This window comes from Myxine glutinosa, chromosome 1 (assembly GCF_964187855.1).
Source record: "Myxine glutinosa chromosome 1, kmMyxGlut1.1, whole genome shotgun sequence".
In the NCBI taxonomy this organism is placed as follows: domain Eukaryota; kingdom Metazoa; phylum Chordata; class Myxini; order Myxiniformes; family Myxinidae; genus Myxine; species Myxine glutinosa.
The window spans coordinates 149,043,171-149,059,338 of NC_136261.1; the positions used below are offsets into that span (position 1 = coordinate 149,043,171).

The following is a 16,168-nucleotide window of genomic DNA, read 5'->3' on the forward strand; positions in this document are numbered from 1 at the left end:
CAGCCGTTTTGACTGTCAGTGATTAGCCAAGGGGTACGGGATGATTTTAATGAGCTGCACGTGATGTCTTGATATTGGCTTTAAAAAGGCCAGTGCAAAATGGGCATTTCAATCAACATGCCACGATTGTCAAGGGATCAACGGCAGCGTGCCCTGGGCATGCTGCAAGGCGGACTGAGCTACCGTGAGGTGGCACGTCGCCTTGGCTGTTCACACCAGACGATATCGGCCCTGGTGGACAGAGACACCCTCCACAACTCTGCAGATGACAGACCTCGATCAGGGAGGCCAAGAGTCACCACTGCAAGGCAGGACAGGCAGATGGTCCGAAGTCACCTGCGGGATCGATTCCGTCCAGCATCCCGCACTGCGGCAGAAACTCCGGGGCGTGCAAACCCACGGATCTCCAATGATACTGCACGAAGACGACTGCATGGCTATGGTCTGACTGCCAGAAGACCATACAGAGGCCCCGTGATGACGGCTGCCCATCGCCGCCACCGACAGAGATGGTGCCAGCAGCATCAGCGGTGGACCTTGGCGCAGTGGAACGAGGTCGCTTTCAGCGATGAGTCATGGTTCTGTTTGGACAGTCCTGATGGGCGTGAGCGTGTCTGGAGAAGAACTGGCGAGCGATATGCCAATTGCTGCGTGCGTCAAGCCAACAGGTGGGGTGGCCCAAGTGTGATGGTGTGGGCCGCCATATCAGGCCGGTACAGGACGCCACTGGTGGTTGTGGATGGGAATCTTAACGCCCAGCGGTATGTGGATAACATCCTGCGACCTCATCTGCTGCCATTCCTGCTAGACCACCCAGAACTGAGAACCTTTCAGCATGACAATGCTCGTCCCCATGCTGCTCGCTTTACCACTGCATTTCTCCAAGGTGAGAACATCAACACCATGCAGTGGCCTGCGCTCTCCCCTGACCTGAATCCCATAGAGCACCTGTGGGATGAGCTTGGGAGACGCGTATTTGGCAGGGCCAGAACACGGGCAGAGCTGCTTCAGACATTGAGGACTGAGTGGGACAGAATCCAGCAGCAATCCATCCAAAGACTGGTAGGCAGTATACGCCGACGATGCACTGCCTGCATCCAAAACAATGGTGGCCACACACGCTATTGAAAGGGGACTGACATTGCACCCTGTGCTGTTCTGTACTGTAGAACAAACTGATGAGATGGTGTATCTTGGTCAAAAACTTGACATGTCATCAATAAAATGCCAATGTTTGAATTAGCAATTGTTGGTTTGTTTTATTTTGAACTGTTACAATTTTATTACATTTAAAACAAGTGGTAAGTTTCTTTTGCACGCCCCGGAGTTTCTGCCGCAGTGCGGGATGCTGGACGGAATCGATCCTGCAGGTGACCGGACCATCTGCCTGTCCTGCCTTGCAGTGGTGACTCTTGGCCTCCCTGATCGAGGTCTGTCATCTGCAGAGTTGTGGAGGGTGTCTCTGTCCACCAGGGCCGATATCGTCTGGTGTGAACAGCCAAGGCGACGTGCCACCTCACGGTAGCTCAACCCGCCTTGCAGCATGCCCAGGGCACGCTGCCGTTGATCCCTTGACAATCGTGGCATGTTGATTGAAATGCCCATTTTGCACTGGCCTTTTTAAAGCCAATATCAAGACATCACGTGCAGCTCATTAAAATCATCCCGTGCCCCTTGGCTAATCACTGACAGTCAAAACGGCTGTTCAACAGCTGTGCTATGAAGTGACCATTGAAGGTTCAAGTGACCATCCGTGACCGTTTTGTCTGATAGCGAGGACACTATTGTCCACAAATAAGTTCACACATTTACTACACGCAGTGTTATTGTTGATATTTAAAGGTTTCATAGGTGGTAAGTTTCTTTTGCGTTTCAGTATATATATATATATATATGGCTATTTCCACAATAAATGGTCATTTTGACGGACCCTACTTTGAAGTGTATTCTTGACTGGATATGTTGGTCAAAGAATGTGAGCTAAATTCTGTTTGAGAGCACATGTAATAAAGTTATAATGGAAGTAAAATCATCGCCGAGTCGTGCCTCGTTTCATTTGTGTGGGAGTATATTGTATGAAAGAGTGTGACACAGAAAGCACTTTTTGTGTACTGTTGTATTGTACATCATGTTCATGTCTCTCAGGTTGGCCCTGTTTGAAATCTGGGTGATAATTATTTTAGTTATTGTTGAACACTACGGTCAGTTCTTTCAATTCAGTTAGAGTTCAATCTATTTCTGTTTCATAGTTTTTTTTGGAGAGACCGCAAAACTCACGTAATTGCTTACCCATGTAACACATTGGACAGATCGTAGTGCTGAGATTCCCATGGAACTAGCGATTGTTTTGTGATGCTGGTAGTGGGTAAGCGAGGTCTGCTAAGAAACTGTGTTTCAATGGATTGTGCAGCGGTGCTCACCATGCTTACCGATTTGGGAATGACATGATATTACCCACATCACAATTTGACGGACAACACACTTACGAATTAGTAACATTTTATTCATTAGTATTTACACTCCCACACAAATGAAACGAGGCACTACTCGGCGATGATTTTATTTCCATTATAACTTTATTACATGTGCCCTCAAACAGAATTTAGCTCACATTCTTCGACCAACATATCCAGTTAAGAATACACTTCAAAGTAGGGTCCGTCAAAATGACCATTTATTGTGGAAATAGCCATATACACAAACACACGTATATACAGTCGTGGTCAAAAATATTGGCACCCTTGCACTGTTTGCAAATAACTCACAATTTTCTCTAAAATAAGTTGAAATTGATAAAAAAAGTATTTGGTTTCCACAATTCTTTATTTCACTGTTAATATTACAAAACCTTTGTTTTTAATTCAGAACCTTTGTTTTTAATTCAGAACTTTATATAGCCTTTTAAATAAAAAAATAAAAGGAAATGGCATTGGCAAAATTATTGACACTCGCGACTTAATATTTGTTATCACAGACTTTGGACAAAATAACTACAGTCAACCACTTCCTATAGCCATGAATGAGCTTCCTACACCTCTCTACCAGCATACATACATACATACATACATACTAACGGAGCCTACACGTCGTTTCGCTGACGGACCAATAAGTTGTCTGTTTACCAAAATAAATTTACCCATGTGAAGAGTGCTAAAACCTCACCGCTGCCCAGGTAAAAAAGGGAATTGTTATACCCCTCTGCCACCATCACCAGGTGACGCTACACGTCACACATTTGCATGGATAATTTATGCCATGCAAGGAACTACCCATCCATCGCAGCTCATGAAACTAATCAAGGCGAAAGGATTTATGCTGGAGCAGGTCTTTAATGCTGACGAGATGGGATTATTCTGGAAAAGGGTGCCATCTTGTACCTTCCTGTTCAAGCAGGAAAGATATGCTCTGGGGTTCAAGGTGGCTAAGGATCGTCTTGCCCTTCTCTTGTGTGGCAATGCAGCAGGCAGCTTCGCTGTAAAGCCAATGATGCTCTTCCGATCGCTGCATCACCCTCTCCCATCACCCCCTCCCTTCGTCCCCGTCCCCCCCACCTTAATTTATTTGTACGACCTTTACAATTTTTTATTTATTTCAGTTTAATTACTTACTTGAGGACTGTGCACGGTAAGATGTTCAATGAACTCTGTTTTTTTTTTTCATCAGTTGGGAAACCAGATATATAAAAGGCTTTAAAATAAATGATGGGTTAGTTTGCAATTTCAGATGAGATCATTTTAGCGCTGCTGCATTTTAACATGAAACATTTGATTTCACCCTTGCCTTGCGGGTACTTGCTGACCTCACAGACATCGTGAAGCTGGACATGAAAGCAACTCTCCGAGTGCTGCTTACCATCTTCAATGCCTACAGCATATCTTCACAGCCTCCAGGAGCACGTGGTGTCCAAGCCGCCTTTTGAAGATCTTGACCTACTCTTCACTTTCTATGCAAACTTGGGTGTTCATGGTGTTTACTTTCCAGACCAAGACTATCTTCCAGGGATTTTCTCAGCTCTTGCCTTTCACTCGGCCTTATACACTGGCAATATGATATTATATCTTGAATTTTTGAAATTTTACATTTTATAATTTCTTTTTTATCTGAGCACCTTGGTGGTGGGGTGGGTAAAAAAATATATACTCTGTTTTGTTGTCTTGCTCTCCCTGGTGTGGGTTTGATTCCCATAGCTGCTCAGGGTGGGGGTTTTATTCATGTCAGCTTCTTTCCTGTGAACACACAAACATCTGAAGTTGGGCCAATCCCACTTGCACCATTGAGCTGCTGATCCCAGTTACTGGAATATGGCATATGAAGCTTCCGTTTCTCCCACCCCCGAGCCCCTTTTTTCCCCTTCAGAAAATCATGTCTTTTCTTTCCTAATACTGAGTTTTTTTCCACATCCGGTACCTCTTATAACACTGGAATTTAATTGGAGCAAAGTTCTGTGCAAAGTACTATAATTCATTACTGTAGACAAATGTTTACAAGTGCAATGAAACCTGTATTATGCTATCATGTTTGTTTGTTTGTCTATCCTCCTCACATCATTGGCCTCATAAAGCTGCCGAGGGTTTACAATCCTGAACAGGTCGCCACACCGTCACAGGATACTCGAGTGATTGTGCAGGAATTTGTGCAAATTAGAATTGCTCACATACTCTTCCCAAAGGACACTGTGGGATCTTTCACGTCCACCAAGTAATGCTGGCAGATGGAACACCCAGCTTAATGTACATCCGAGAGACGGCAGACACACACACACACACACACACACACACACACACACACACACACACACAATGAATCACGCTGCCTGTAAAACACCGGAATGACATTTTATAGCTGGGTCGAGATTCGAACCCTGGCTGGACAGCTCAGAGACGAGTTCAATCAACCTCAACTCGTAGTATCTGCAATGCATGAATAATATGACTTTATAATGCCCTGTACAATTTTGTGTGATAATTTCATGCTGAATATTGTAACAAAATGTATCTCTTTTTATTGCTGTGAACACATTTTTAAAGTAAATTACAATTTTAAAGACCATTGTGCTTAATGTTCCTCTTTTTGCCGCTTGTGGTATGCAGTTTGTGCAGCAGCATTTGCCAATCAATGGAGTCACAGGCTCTGCACTCAGAGATAACACAGCAGGAAATGACAAATACTTTCATAACCTTAAATCTTGTAGTTTGTCCGAGCGGAGCTACAACTACGTGTTTAAACTTTGGATTTTAATAACTGTGGTGAGCTTCAAAGATATTAATATTATCCTTTGTATAAGTGTGATGTATTATATAATTTTAAATTCATAGATTGTTAGTTTGGTCTTCAATTTGGTATTTTTTTTTTTAAGATTCAACAGAAATTTCATCGAGTGAAATTGTTTTTGTTTTGCAGGTTTTTTTAAACCAGGTTTAGAACAACCTTTATCCTGACAATACATTTAATAATTGTACAACTAAGTACTTATGAATGTTGCACTCCCCACTATGAAAATCAACTTTTACTTGTTTATTTTTTTTCATTTTGCTGATTAACAGGAATATGTTGGTAAGATTATATATCGACGTCGGTAGCATTTTATGATAAAATACCATAATTCCATCAAAGACACAATTTTTTTTAATTTGGCCCACCATTATAATATTGGAAGTGTACCTTGGGCCAGCAGCGGATTTGGGATGTTTTTTTAATTTCTTTATGATTTCATTTAGTTTGTGATCAGCAAACATTAGTGTTTTAGAGGGAGTTAAAACAGAAGCAATTATTTTATTATTATTACCTCCGCTACCAATGGTGGACAAAGGTTATGTTTTCACTCCTGTCTGCTTTGTCTGTCTGTGAACAGGATAGATATCTCAAAAAGTTGTGCACAAATTCAGGCGAAATTTGGTGGAGAGATTGGGAATGCGACGAGGACGAAATGATTAAAGTTTGGTTAAGATCCGGATGCAAGAATTTTTTAATTTCTTAAATAATTCTTCACCATTGAATGATAGGGCCAAAAACGATATGTAGCATGATATTTCAAAACGTTGTGGATGGATTATGACAAAACTAGGTGGATGATTTGGTTAGGTGACGAGAACAAGCTGATTAGATTTTGGTGAAGATTTGGATCCAGATCCGGCCTATCGGTGGATACAAAAAGTAAACTGTTCAGCCTGGCAGATGTTTGTGCTCTACCGAATGCTGTTCTAGTTATTATTATTAGAGACCCATACTTTTGACAGCTCCGGGCGATCTCGCGACTTAGTCGAGAAACGTTTCCAGGGTAGAATCATTGACGGATCACCACTCCTATGCTGGTTGCTACACTGAAGATGCAGGAATTTGAATTTGTTCAGGGTGTCTGTATTAACTCAACTGCTCTGTGCAAAAGACACCTTGGGATCTTTATCATCCACCAACGACCAATGCTGGCAGACAGGTAGTCTGGCTTAAGGTCCATCCGATGAATAGCGCACACATTTCTGCCTCGTCCTGCATGTGAAATACCAGGATGACAATTTATAGCTGACCTGAGAAACCCAGGCGAGACAGCTCATAGCTGTGTGTGCATACCTCTAAGAGTCTAGGCTATCCTGCTAGGCCCTAACAAGAGTTATAGAGGAATATGAATTGATGAGCAGTAAAAGTTCATTTACACAATTAGTGTTGGGCAGGCTGTTAGGTATGCTGACACAGACTGGAAAATCTCACAATGTGCAGGGAGGTTAAACATGACACAACAATTGATGACCATTTTCATAGCACAATTTGGTGGTATCGGGACAGGACTATAAAAAATATTACCAAAGTAAAATGAAACGTAAATGAATATTCGTGACATGCTTCACAGTCATTTTAAAATGTTTTCTTGTGGTATTTTGATTTACAGTATTGATTATGTATTATTGATTAGAGATATATTGATTATCATTCATTATAACATTTCGTTTTTTTATTTGAAATATGTACCTAGATCCCACTTGACCAGTATTTAGTTCTGTTTCGATTTTTGACTGCATTAATGTATTATTGGTCTCATATTGTTTTAAGTTGATCCTTTATTTGCAAAATGTTGATAATTTTTTTTAACTTAGAGGAAAATAGACTCAGGAGAGTGTAGGTACTCTTTTCATGTCGTTTATACATTACATTTGGAACTAGAATGGCACAAGGTAGAGCACATTCCTCCGCCAGGCTGAACAGTTTCTGTTTTGTATCCACTCAGGCCAGATTTGCGTCTAGATCTGAACCAAAATCTAATCAGCTTGTTCGCTCACCAACCCAAATCATCCACCAAGTTTTGTCCAATCAGTCCACAACCTTTTGAAATATCATGCTATATATCGTTTTTGACCCCCATCTCTCAATTGTAAAGAATCTTTTTTAAATAATAATTGAATACAAATCCGGATCTAATCAATTTAATCCTTGTCACGCGCTCAACCTGTCCACTAGGTTTTGTCCGAATTCATCCATAACTTTTTGAGATATACTGCCAACAGACAGTTGGAAACATAATCTCCAGCCACTCTGGAAATCATTAGCTTAATGCTAATGATTTCAAACTTGGTACATGGTTTCCTCATGATAAGTTACAGATCAAGTTCGAACTTCACGACGTTTCGATCGTTTTTGACAAAGTTATGGCACTTTGAACTTTGGTAATTTCCCCAAAGGTTTTCCGGACTATAATTTGGAGTGCGGTAAGTCAAAGCTGTTAATATTCCTTGTTTAACTCAAATTTACATTCTGTTTCCACTTTTAGTGAGAAGTAGGGGTCTGTGCAATCATTCATAAACTTTATTTGGTGCAAATTGGATAATATTTAGCCGATTTACCTCAGACCGTGAGTTGGTAATTATATAATTCACACATAGTTGAATACGTGCAGGCCGCTCCACGGAGCGACATTGCGAGCTTATGTTAACTCCAATTTACATTCTGTTTCCACTTTTAGTGAGGAGTAGGGTCTGTGCAACCATTCATGAACTTTATTTGGTGCAAATCGGATAATTTTTAGCCGAGTTACCTCAGACCGTGAGTTTTTTTTGTTTGTTTTTTTTGTATACAGAGTCGAGGCTCATGAAAGAGCTAACATTTATCAAGCAAACAAACAAGCAAACAAAGTATATAAAAAGGGGAGCGGTCGACAAGATGGGGAGAGAAGGGGAGGAAGCACACAAACACAACATTTGAGAGCAGGGACATCGGGGGATGTGTTGGAGGGAGAGGGCCTGGGGGGGGGGGGGGCAGGATAGGTATAAAACGCAAGGACACCAAGGACTTCCAGGAAAGAAGTCGGCACCTCAAAAAGTGGATTTGGGGTGAAATTAGCGGGGGTAGAAAAGATCAAGGTTTTGGATTGGGGAAGATAAGAGATTGTGGTGAACAGCCGTTTTAAAGACCTGGAGGGAGGAGTGGGATTGAAGAGAGTGAGGGAGTTTGTTCCAGAGGCGGGAGAAAAGAGGAATGAAGGAGTGAAGGTGAGCAGAGAGTCTTGATTTTGGCAGTTTAACCATAAGAGGGTTGCAGGCAGATCTTGTGCGACCTGTCGGAATATTTGGGGGACAGAACCCAGAGAGAGCTGGGGGAGCAAGGCCGGAGAGGAGTCGGTAGAAGACGGAAAGACCACCAACCTGCCTGTGGTGAGTAAGTGAAAGGCCCTCGGAGATAGCGTCATCGCGGGAGATTCCAATGATTCTGAATGCTTTGGTTTCAACAGCGTGAAGACGAGCTAGGTGTGAGGCAGGAGCACCAGCCCAGAGGGGAGAGCAGTACTCCATTGAGATGCGGATGAAAGCCTTGTATGTGGTGAGGAGCTCAGGTGTGCCAAGGAAGGACTTCGTATGACGGAGGATGCCCAGTCGGCGACTGGCTTTGGAAGCCAGCTTGGAAATGTGGTTTTCCCAGGAAAGATCATGGCAGATAGTGAGACCCAAAAGCTTGAGTGACAGAACTTCTTGGAGAGGATTTTTAAGAAAGTAGAGGGGAGGGTTGTCCAGTTGGTCTTTTCGGAGAGAGATCGTAAGAGTGTGAGATTTGTCAGGATTGAAAGACATGTTCCACTTGTTTGCCCAGTCTGTGATTTTGTCCAGGTCTGCAGAGAGTGAGGAGGCTGCAGACTGCCGATCTGAGGGATGAGGAATGGAGCGGCAGAGAGTGGAGTCATCAGCAAAGAGATAGAGAGGATTTTCAAGAGAGTCAGAGAGATCATTGATGAAGACCAGAAAAAGCACAGGGCCCAGAACACTGCCTTGGGGAACTCCAGCCTGAACAGGAAGAGGAGATGAGAGAAACCCATTCAGGGCCACACGTTGACTACGACTAGAGAGGTAGTCCGCCAGCCATGCGTGGAGATTTCCACGGATACCAAAGGAGGAGAGTTTGCTGAGCAGAGTGGGGTGCCAGACCGTATCGAAGGCACGTGATATGTCGAGGGAGACAGCTCTAATTTCCTGTTTGGCATTGAGGACCTCCATCCATTGTTGAGACAGCAGAAGCAGCATGTCCAGAGTAGAGTGACCTGGTCTGAAACCAAATTGATGATCAGAGATCAAGCCATTGGAGAAGAGGAAAGATTTCATATCCGAAGCAATGATGGATTCCATGACTTTGCTGATAATTGGGAGAAGGCTGATTGGTCTGTAGTTGCTAGGATCTGTTTTTGCACCTTTTTTGTGCAAAGCGGTGATGTTGGCTGATTTCCAAGCAGATGGCAGTTGACCTTGAGCAAAAGAGAGGGTGAAGAAAACAGAGAGAGGGAGTGGAGTGAAAGAGCAGAAGAACAGGATTTTAGGACCTGTGGGCTGATGCCATCAGGTCCAGTTGCAGAATCAGAATCAGAGTCGAGGGTTGACAGAACCTTTTCCACCTTGTCAGGAGGAAAGGACACGGAGTCCAGGAGCAGCTGGGTACGGTGGGTACAGAGAGGGATGGGTTTGGGACACAAGATTTAGAGGCAAACACAGAGTTGAGGCATTCAGCTTTTTCACGTGCAGAGTCAGCTGTGTAGCCGTTTGATGTAAGGGAGGGGATGGAGGGGGAACAAACACCAGAAACAGATTTGACCAGACGCCACCAGGATTTCGAAGAGGGAGACAGATAAGAGAGTTCGGTCTTGAGAACGGCGAGATATTGTTTCCTGGCTCTCTTGAGGGTGGACACACACTTGTTTCGGGCTTTGTGAAAGGAAATGAGATTTCCTTCCGTTGGATTTGCTTTCCAGGAGACGAAGGCAAGTTGTTTCTGGGCAACAGCCTCACCACAAGAATCCGTGTACCATGGACGGTAGGAAGGGTATGACAACTGAAGACGAGATGGGATAAATCTGTGCATGAGAGAGAGCAATTTACTTTGGAAGAATTCCCAGGATGAGTTGATGTCAGAGGTGGTAGAGATGGGAGACCAGTCCAGATGATTGATGGCTGCTTGAAGACCGTGCCAGTTGGCCTGAGTGAAATGCCAGACTCGTCGACGCTGAGCAGGCTCCCTGAGAATGGTCAGAGAGATGTCCACTTTAACAAGCACATGATCAGATGAGCCGATTGGAGCAGAAGAAGAGCAGCAGACATTTTCAGGGAAGTTAGTCATAACCAAGTCCAGAAGAGAAGATGCTCCGTTGACTGAGATCCGGGTCGGGAAATTGACAGATTGTGTCAGTCCCAGTGAGTCGCAGAAGTCCTTTGCTGAGGAGCCATGGCTGGTGAGAGAGGTACCCACACCCAGCCAACTGGCATGGTGACAATTGAAATCACCACATATGAGGAAGAGAGAGTTGGGATGAGTAGATAGAAGTTGGTCCATATTATCAGACAGCGAGATGTAGATGGAGTCATCACTGTTTGGTGGATGGTACAACACACATATGAACAATAGGTGGGAGCGTAGGGGAAGCCGTAGCCAGAGGTATTCCTGGGGGTGAGGTGGAGAGAATGCAGTGCAGGCCGAGTGAGGAAGAGAGTTTTTGATAAAGATAGCAACCCCACCTCCAGGACGAGGCTCAGGTCTATCATACCGGAGGAGGGATTGCAATATGTGCAGGCTGGTTATTATATAATTGGTAATTATATAATAATGAGTTGGTAATGTTGGTTGGTAATAATAGTTAGTAATGAGTTGGTAATTATATAATTCACACAGTGCAATACGTGCAGGCTGCTCCACGGAGCGACCTTGCGGGCTTATCAACGAGGCGAGGCATGACACACATGTGTCTCAGCATACCTCAGATCAAGTTTGAAAACCAGCATCAACCGTGCATAAATTTGCATATTGATCATTTTTGACAAGGTTATGGCACTTTGAACTTTGGTAGGGGACATGTATTGCAGCGCAATACTCAGAATGCTTGTTTATCAAGATTTTCATTTCATCTTCGCCTTCCATCCACATGCACTGTCTCATACATCCCATAATAATCTCCTTCCCCTTTTCTGTCCCCACCCCAAATCTCTCACTTCTCCTCTCATTTTACTTCCTATCCTTAAATATTATTTTTCTCAAAATTATGCTACCAACTTTTTGTGTGCTTGCCTTATAGGTGGCCCTTTCTTTCGTGCTTTATTTTCAGGAATGACCTCACAAATTAGAAGTTGATTGCAGTTTGAGTTAGACAATATTGTAATAAATGTGATGACACAGTTCTATGGAGATGCAGGAAAATGGCAGTTTAAAGAGGAACTAGCAATGAACGTTAGGCAGAACAAGTAGGCTTTGTTTCGAATAATATGCTCGTGTGAAGGAGGTGAAGAAAAGTGTTCGACTGATTAGGATTAAAAGAAGAGATTCATATTGTGCATTGTGCAGATAAATGAATTATATACTGAATAAAACAGGAGTGGTTCCAGAATATTGGAGGACTGCAATTGTACTGCAGTAATAGTATTTGTTTAAGGTCAAGGAAATCCCGGCTAAGTGAGTTTAACTGGAGTTATTGTAAAAAAAAAAAAAAAGTTTTTTTTTAATGAGAATCAAGGACTCTAACATCTCAAAAGGTTTATTAGGATTAGTGAGCAGAGCTCTATGAAAGATTGATTGTGTTTAATAAATTCATGAGAACTGGTTGAGCAGATATAAAGTGGCTGGGAAGATAATCGTAGTGCGGTAGATTTGTTTATCAAGACTTCCATAACGTTTTTGATTGGGTTACATGTATTTGTTTGCTAGCTATGGTTGATATTCTCTTTGATTTTATACATCAGAAAATAAACAAGACCGAAAGTCTAACAGCGGCGTAGCCGGGTTTGTTTGATACTTCAGTTGAAGAGGATAGTATTGTCGTGTGACTACCCTTGGTGAACACCGTAGGGTAGCACGGATGACCAAACGAGCTTTAACACTCCGAGGCGTTCAGTTCAATGGTGGAGTTAATATGTGTGGTGAGCAAACAGGGCAGAAAAGAAACCAGAGAGCTTACTTTCGCGGATCCCACTGGCAGTCCTCGAACCTGTAATAAATAAACTCACACGAAACTGAATTAAAATGTACAAAAATAAACAGATTTATTTGATAAAATGCCGGTAACAAGGAAACAACACGATAAAACTAAGTTTCTAAACGGGACGTCCCCACAGACAGACTCGAAAAACAGACGAAGGGAAACTGAACTGGAAAATAAATGTTTGGTTATTTAGTGAGCACTTAGCTGAACCTGGCCGGGGTGTCTCGTCAAGAATCGTCCAGGCCCTCACCGAGCGTGCAATCCGGACGTGGCTCTGGTGTTGGCAGGAAAAAGGCCTCACTCACCCTCATTCACTAGGCCGCGCTCGTTGGCACGAAACAGGCCTTACACGTGAAGCGAACGGCAGGCATGCAGCCCGCTCTTCCATGTCGTGCTGTTCCACCCGTCCTCTGCACGGAAAACCGCAGTTCCCAGGCCGCGGCTCTTCCTCCGCACAACCACCAGCAAGATGTGCCAACATGGCCGCTCACGATCAAGCTTCCCCGTGCAGAGAGAAAAGCACAACCATCCACTTATCGCTTTTGGAACGAGAAAGCGCAAAAGGGAATGTTCACTCTCAATGCTCAGACGCCAGAAGTAAGATGGGAACGAGGAGAAGATGCCGGTACACAACTGTTCACTGCCAGACCCAAACTGAGAAGGGACAATGTCCGCCGCTCCAACCACTTTATACACGCCGCTCTGACATCATCCGTGCCTGCCTCCCCAATCAGCGAGTCCCTTCTTACTCGTCCTTTCTGTCAATCAAACCCCGGACCAATCACTGCCCCTCTGGGCGCGGCTCTCGGCCTGTCCATCCTGTGCGATTCACCACGTCGGGATAATCAGCGCTAGTGCATCATGCGTGGTTTCCGGTGGTTTTATTAATCTAGTGGTGTAGTTATTGGGCGATTTTGGCTAGTGTCTAGTGCGGTGTCATAAGGAACGAAGGAATAGCTAACAGAGGTATTTACAAACAGGGAATTAATTTTCCCATAATCCCTGAGCTAGTTAACAAGCCCAACCCCTCATGATGGGGATGAAGGTACAAACCTAACCCGACAGTCCGGTCTAATACAAATGCCCTACCTATTACATGGGGTGGTTCTTCTTCTTCACGACAATCGGAGCACACTAATCTATACATTCTACCTGGTTCTAAGGTAATCATTGTCTACGCCCTACAAACGTAACAGTATGACCTGGGTGGAGATGCCAGTTAGCAAATAATGTAAGTGTTAAAAAATTTTTTGAAGTACTGTAAGTCTCCAAGCTGTCTGTTTGTTACCATGGAAGTAAAGCGTTTGCACTGAGACACTGGTGTATTCCATATGTTTTGTGTCATCAGTGAACCAACCATACACCGCTTCAATCCAGCAACTTTGCAGTCATGACAAAGGGATTGCAGTGTTACAATTATATTTACTATATATATTATTATTAATGTTATTATTATGAAGACGATGTTACTGTTTTAATAAACCAAGGATAATTCCTTATTCCCGTGATGATTAGTACACCGCTTTTCATGGAGTCATCCATGAACCATACACCGCTTCAATCCAGTGACTTTTCAGTCACGTCAAAGGGATTGCCATGTTACAATTGCATTTACTATATTATTTTTATTAACATTATTATTATGAAAATGATACTACTTTTTTAGAAACCTGGGCTAATTTGTCCGAAGTGGCCTGAAGGTGAGACATGAAGGCATAAAGCTTAAGGCCTATAAGTAGTGTCGTTGGAAGACCCGTAACACCTATGCTTTCGATATTTGATGGTCATTTTAACAATCGGTTTGTTTGTGTTTCACACTGAATGAAAAACGTAAAGGTTGAGCATGGTGATTGTGATATATGACAGGTTCGACGATATGTTCGGCCTGAACGAAATTGGAATCAAAATGGCGGTGTGTGGAGTCAGCCGGCATACACCGTAATGACATCACAGACATAATCCCTTCACATCACCCCTGTCATGTGACCAGATCACCTATCCAGCTCTGATTGGTGTAGATTTGTGAGGGACATACATACAGACAGACAAACTGTTCTAGATGGCTTTGCCCTATGGGCTATGCTGTAAAAACTGATCTTTGCAACATAGGCTAGCTAATAATACTAACAGAATGGGGTAGTTAATGGATATGTCAGGAGGAAAGGCATAAATTATTAGTGCTGCATAAGTCAGTTCTAGGTACATTGCTGTTTGTTATCTGTCCATTACTAGTGAGGTACCCATGCTATTTATGTATGAATGGTTGGTAGCCAAAAAGCAAACAGACAATGCGGAAACGGCGTATGCCAATCCATGAACCAATAAATTCCACATTCCGGTGCTGCCTTCTGTCGAACGTCAGGCATGAACAGCCGGTTCGTGAAGGAGCTGGGCAAAAAACTTACTGCAGGTGACCCCACCAGATGAGTAATGTTTCTATACACAGTCAATGGTGAAACTGCGAATACCACGGGTGGAAACCCTCACATCATTTCCTCATTCTCCTTTAAACTGAATCTATATTTTCATTCCAATCACAAACTAGAGAACATCTGAAAATGCAAAGCCTGTCCACATCTGCTTTGTATTCAGGCGTCTTCTTCTTTCGTATGCTAAACATGACGAAAACTGCTAATATATATATATATATATATATATATATATATATACCCGGCTTTGCCCGGGTTGAATAAGAATAATACAAATATATGATGAAAATAATATGTATATTTTAGAGCAATATCACAGTACATTTCCTACATAACGTTTTTTCAATTTTCAATTTCTCAAAACCTCTGGGTATACAACTTTTCTGGTTTTCTTACTTGGTGCCAAGACATAAAGATTGCTTGGTTTTCCAACCCTCGAGCAGCCCACGTACAGCTGGCCATGGGCAAACACTTGTTCTCTGAAGTTCAGGCCTACAACCTTCATTGATTGCCCCTGCGCCCTGTTGATGGACATAACAAAACATAGCCTGATGGGGAACTGAATCCTCTTGAAGGAGAATGGAAGGTCAGGTGGAATAAGTGGTATCCTTGGAATGAATACTTTCTCTCCTCTGTATTGTCCTGAGAGGATGGTTGCCTCTAGGACATGTGGCATCATTTGCTGGATTGTCAATCGTGTTCCATTACACAGCTTTGGTGGATCAACATTCCTTAGAAGCATGATTGGTGCTCCCACCTTGAGAATCAACCTGTGTGTTGGGAGTCCTTGAGGCTGACGACTATTGAGAAACTCAGTTGGGAGGTTTACTGCCTGATCTTCATGTCACTTTGGCAAGAGAATCATAATTTCTTTCATGACCGGGCAGTGAACGTCATTATGTGCGACTTTACGTCACTCCTACGGACGTGAAAACATTTGTTTTCCTTAAAAATATATTAAAAAAAAAAAATAGTACATAAATTAACAATAAAAGAAGCTAAAAAACAATTTAAAATACAATAAAAAGCACATTAAAAAAATATAAATATGTACGTACAGTATACTGTACGTACGCGCAACCGCTGATTCTCATTCAAAACAGAGGCAACTTGCAGTATTCCTTTACTGTGTCTGTGTTAGCCATGGGTCCGAAGAAGGATAATGCTAGTGTTTCCAAGCGTAATGTGGTTACGATGGACGATAAGGTAAATCTGATTAAAAGGTATGGAAAAGGTGGAAAAGTGTCGGTGATAGCGCATAGACCTTATCGCGAATCGGAACCGCAATCCGTCATGGGATCGGAAA

At 43.0% G+C, this 16,168-nt stretch overlaps 3 protein-coding genes across 5 annotated transcripts in view; 2 read left to right on the forward strand and 1 right to left on the reverse strand.

Annotated features, from left to right (window-relative positions):
• The window catches only part of LOC137429587 (beta-parvin), a 78,948-nt gene extending 73,899 nt beyond the window's left edge, over positions 1–5,049 (forward strand). For both annotated transcript variants that reach the window (XM_068119616.2, XM_068119628.2), the window contains one exon: positions 3,807–5,049. In XM_068119616.2, coding sequence (XP_067975717.1) covers positions 3,807–3,919 — 113 coding nt within the window. In that variant the 3' untranslated portion in view covers positions 3,920–5,049. The remainder of the gene's footprint in view (positions 1–3,806) is intronic.
• The window catches only part of SMPD2 (sphingomyelin phosphodiesterase 2), a 612,478-nt gene that overhangs the window by 171,556 nt on the left and 424,754 nt on the right, over positions 1–16,168 (reverse strand). The window lies entirely within an intron of this gene.
• LOC137429580 (gamma-parvin) overlaps positions 5,070–16,168 on the forward strand; it is a 74,145-nt gene continuing 63,046 nt past the window's right edge. Inside the window, exon 1 of the mRNA XM_068119603.2 lies at positions 5,070–5,246. Within this exon, the coding sequence (XP_067975704.1) occupies positions 5,085–5,246 (162 nt within the window). The 5' untranslated portion in view covers positions 5,070–5,084. The remainder of the gene's footprint in view (positions 5,247–16,168) is intronic.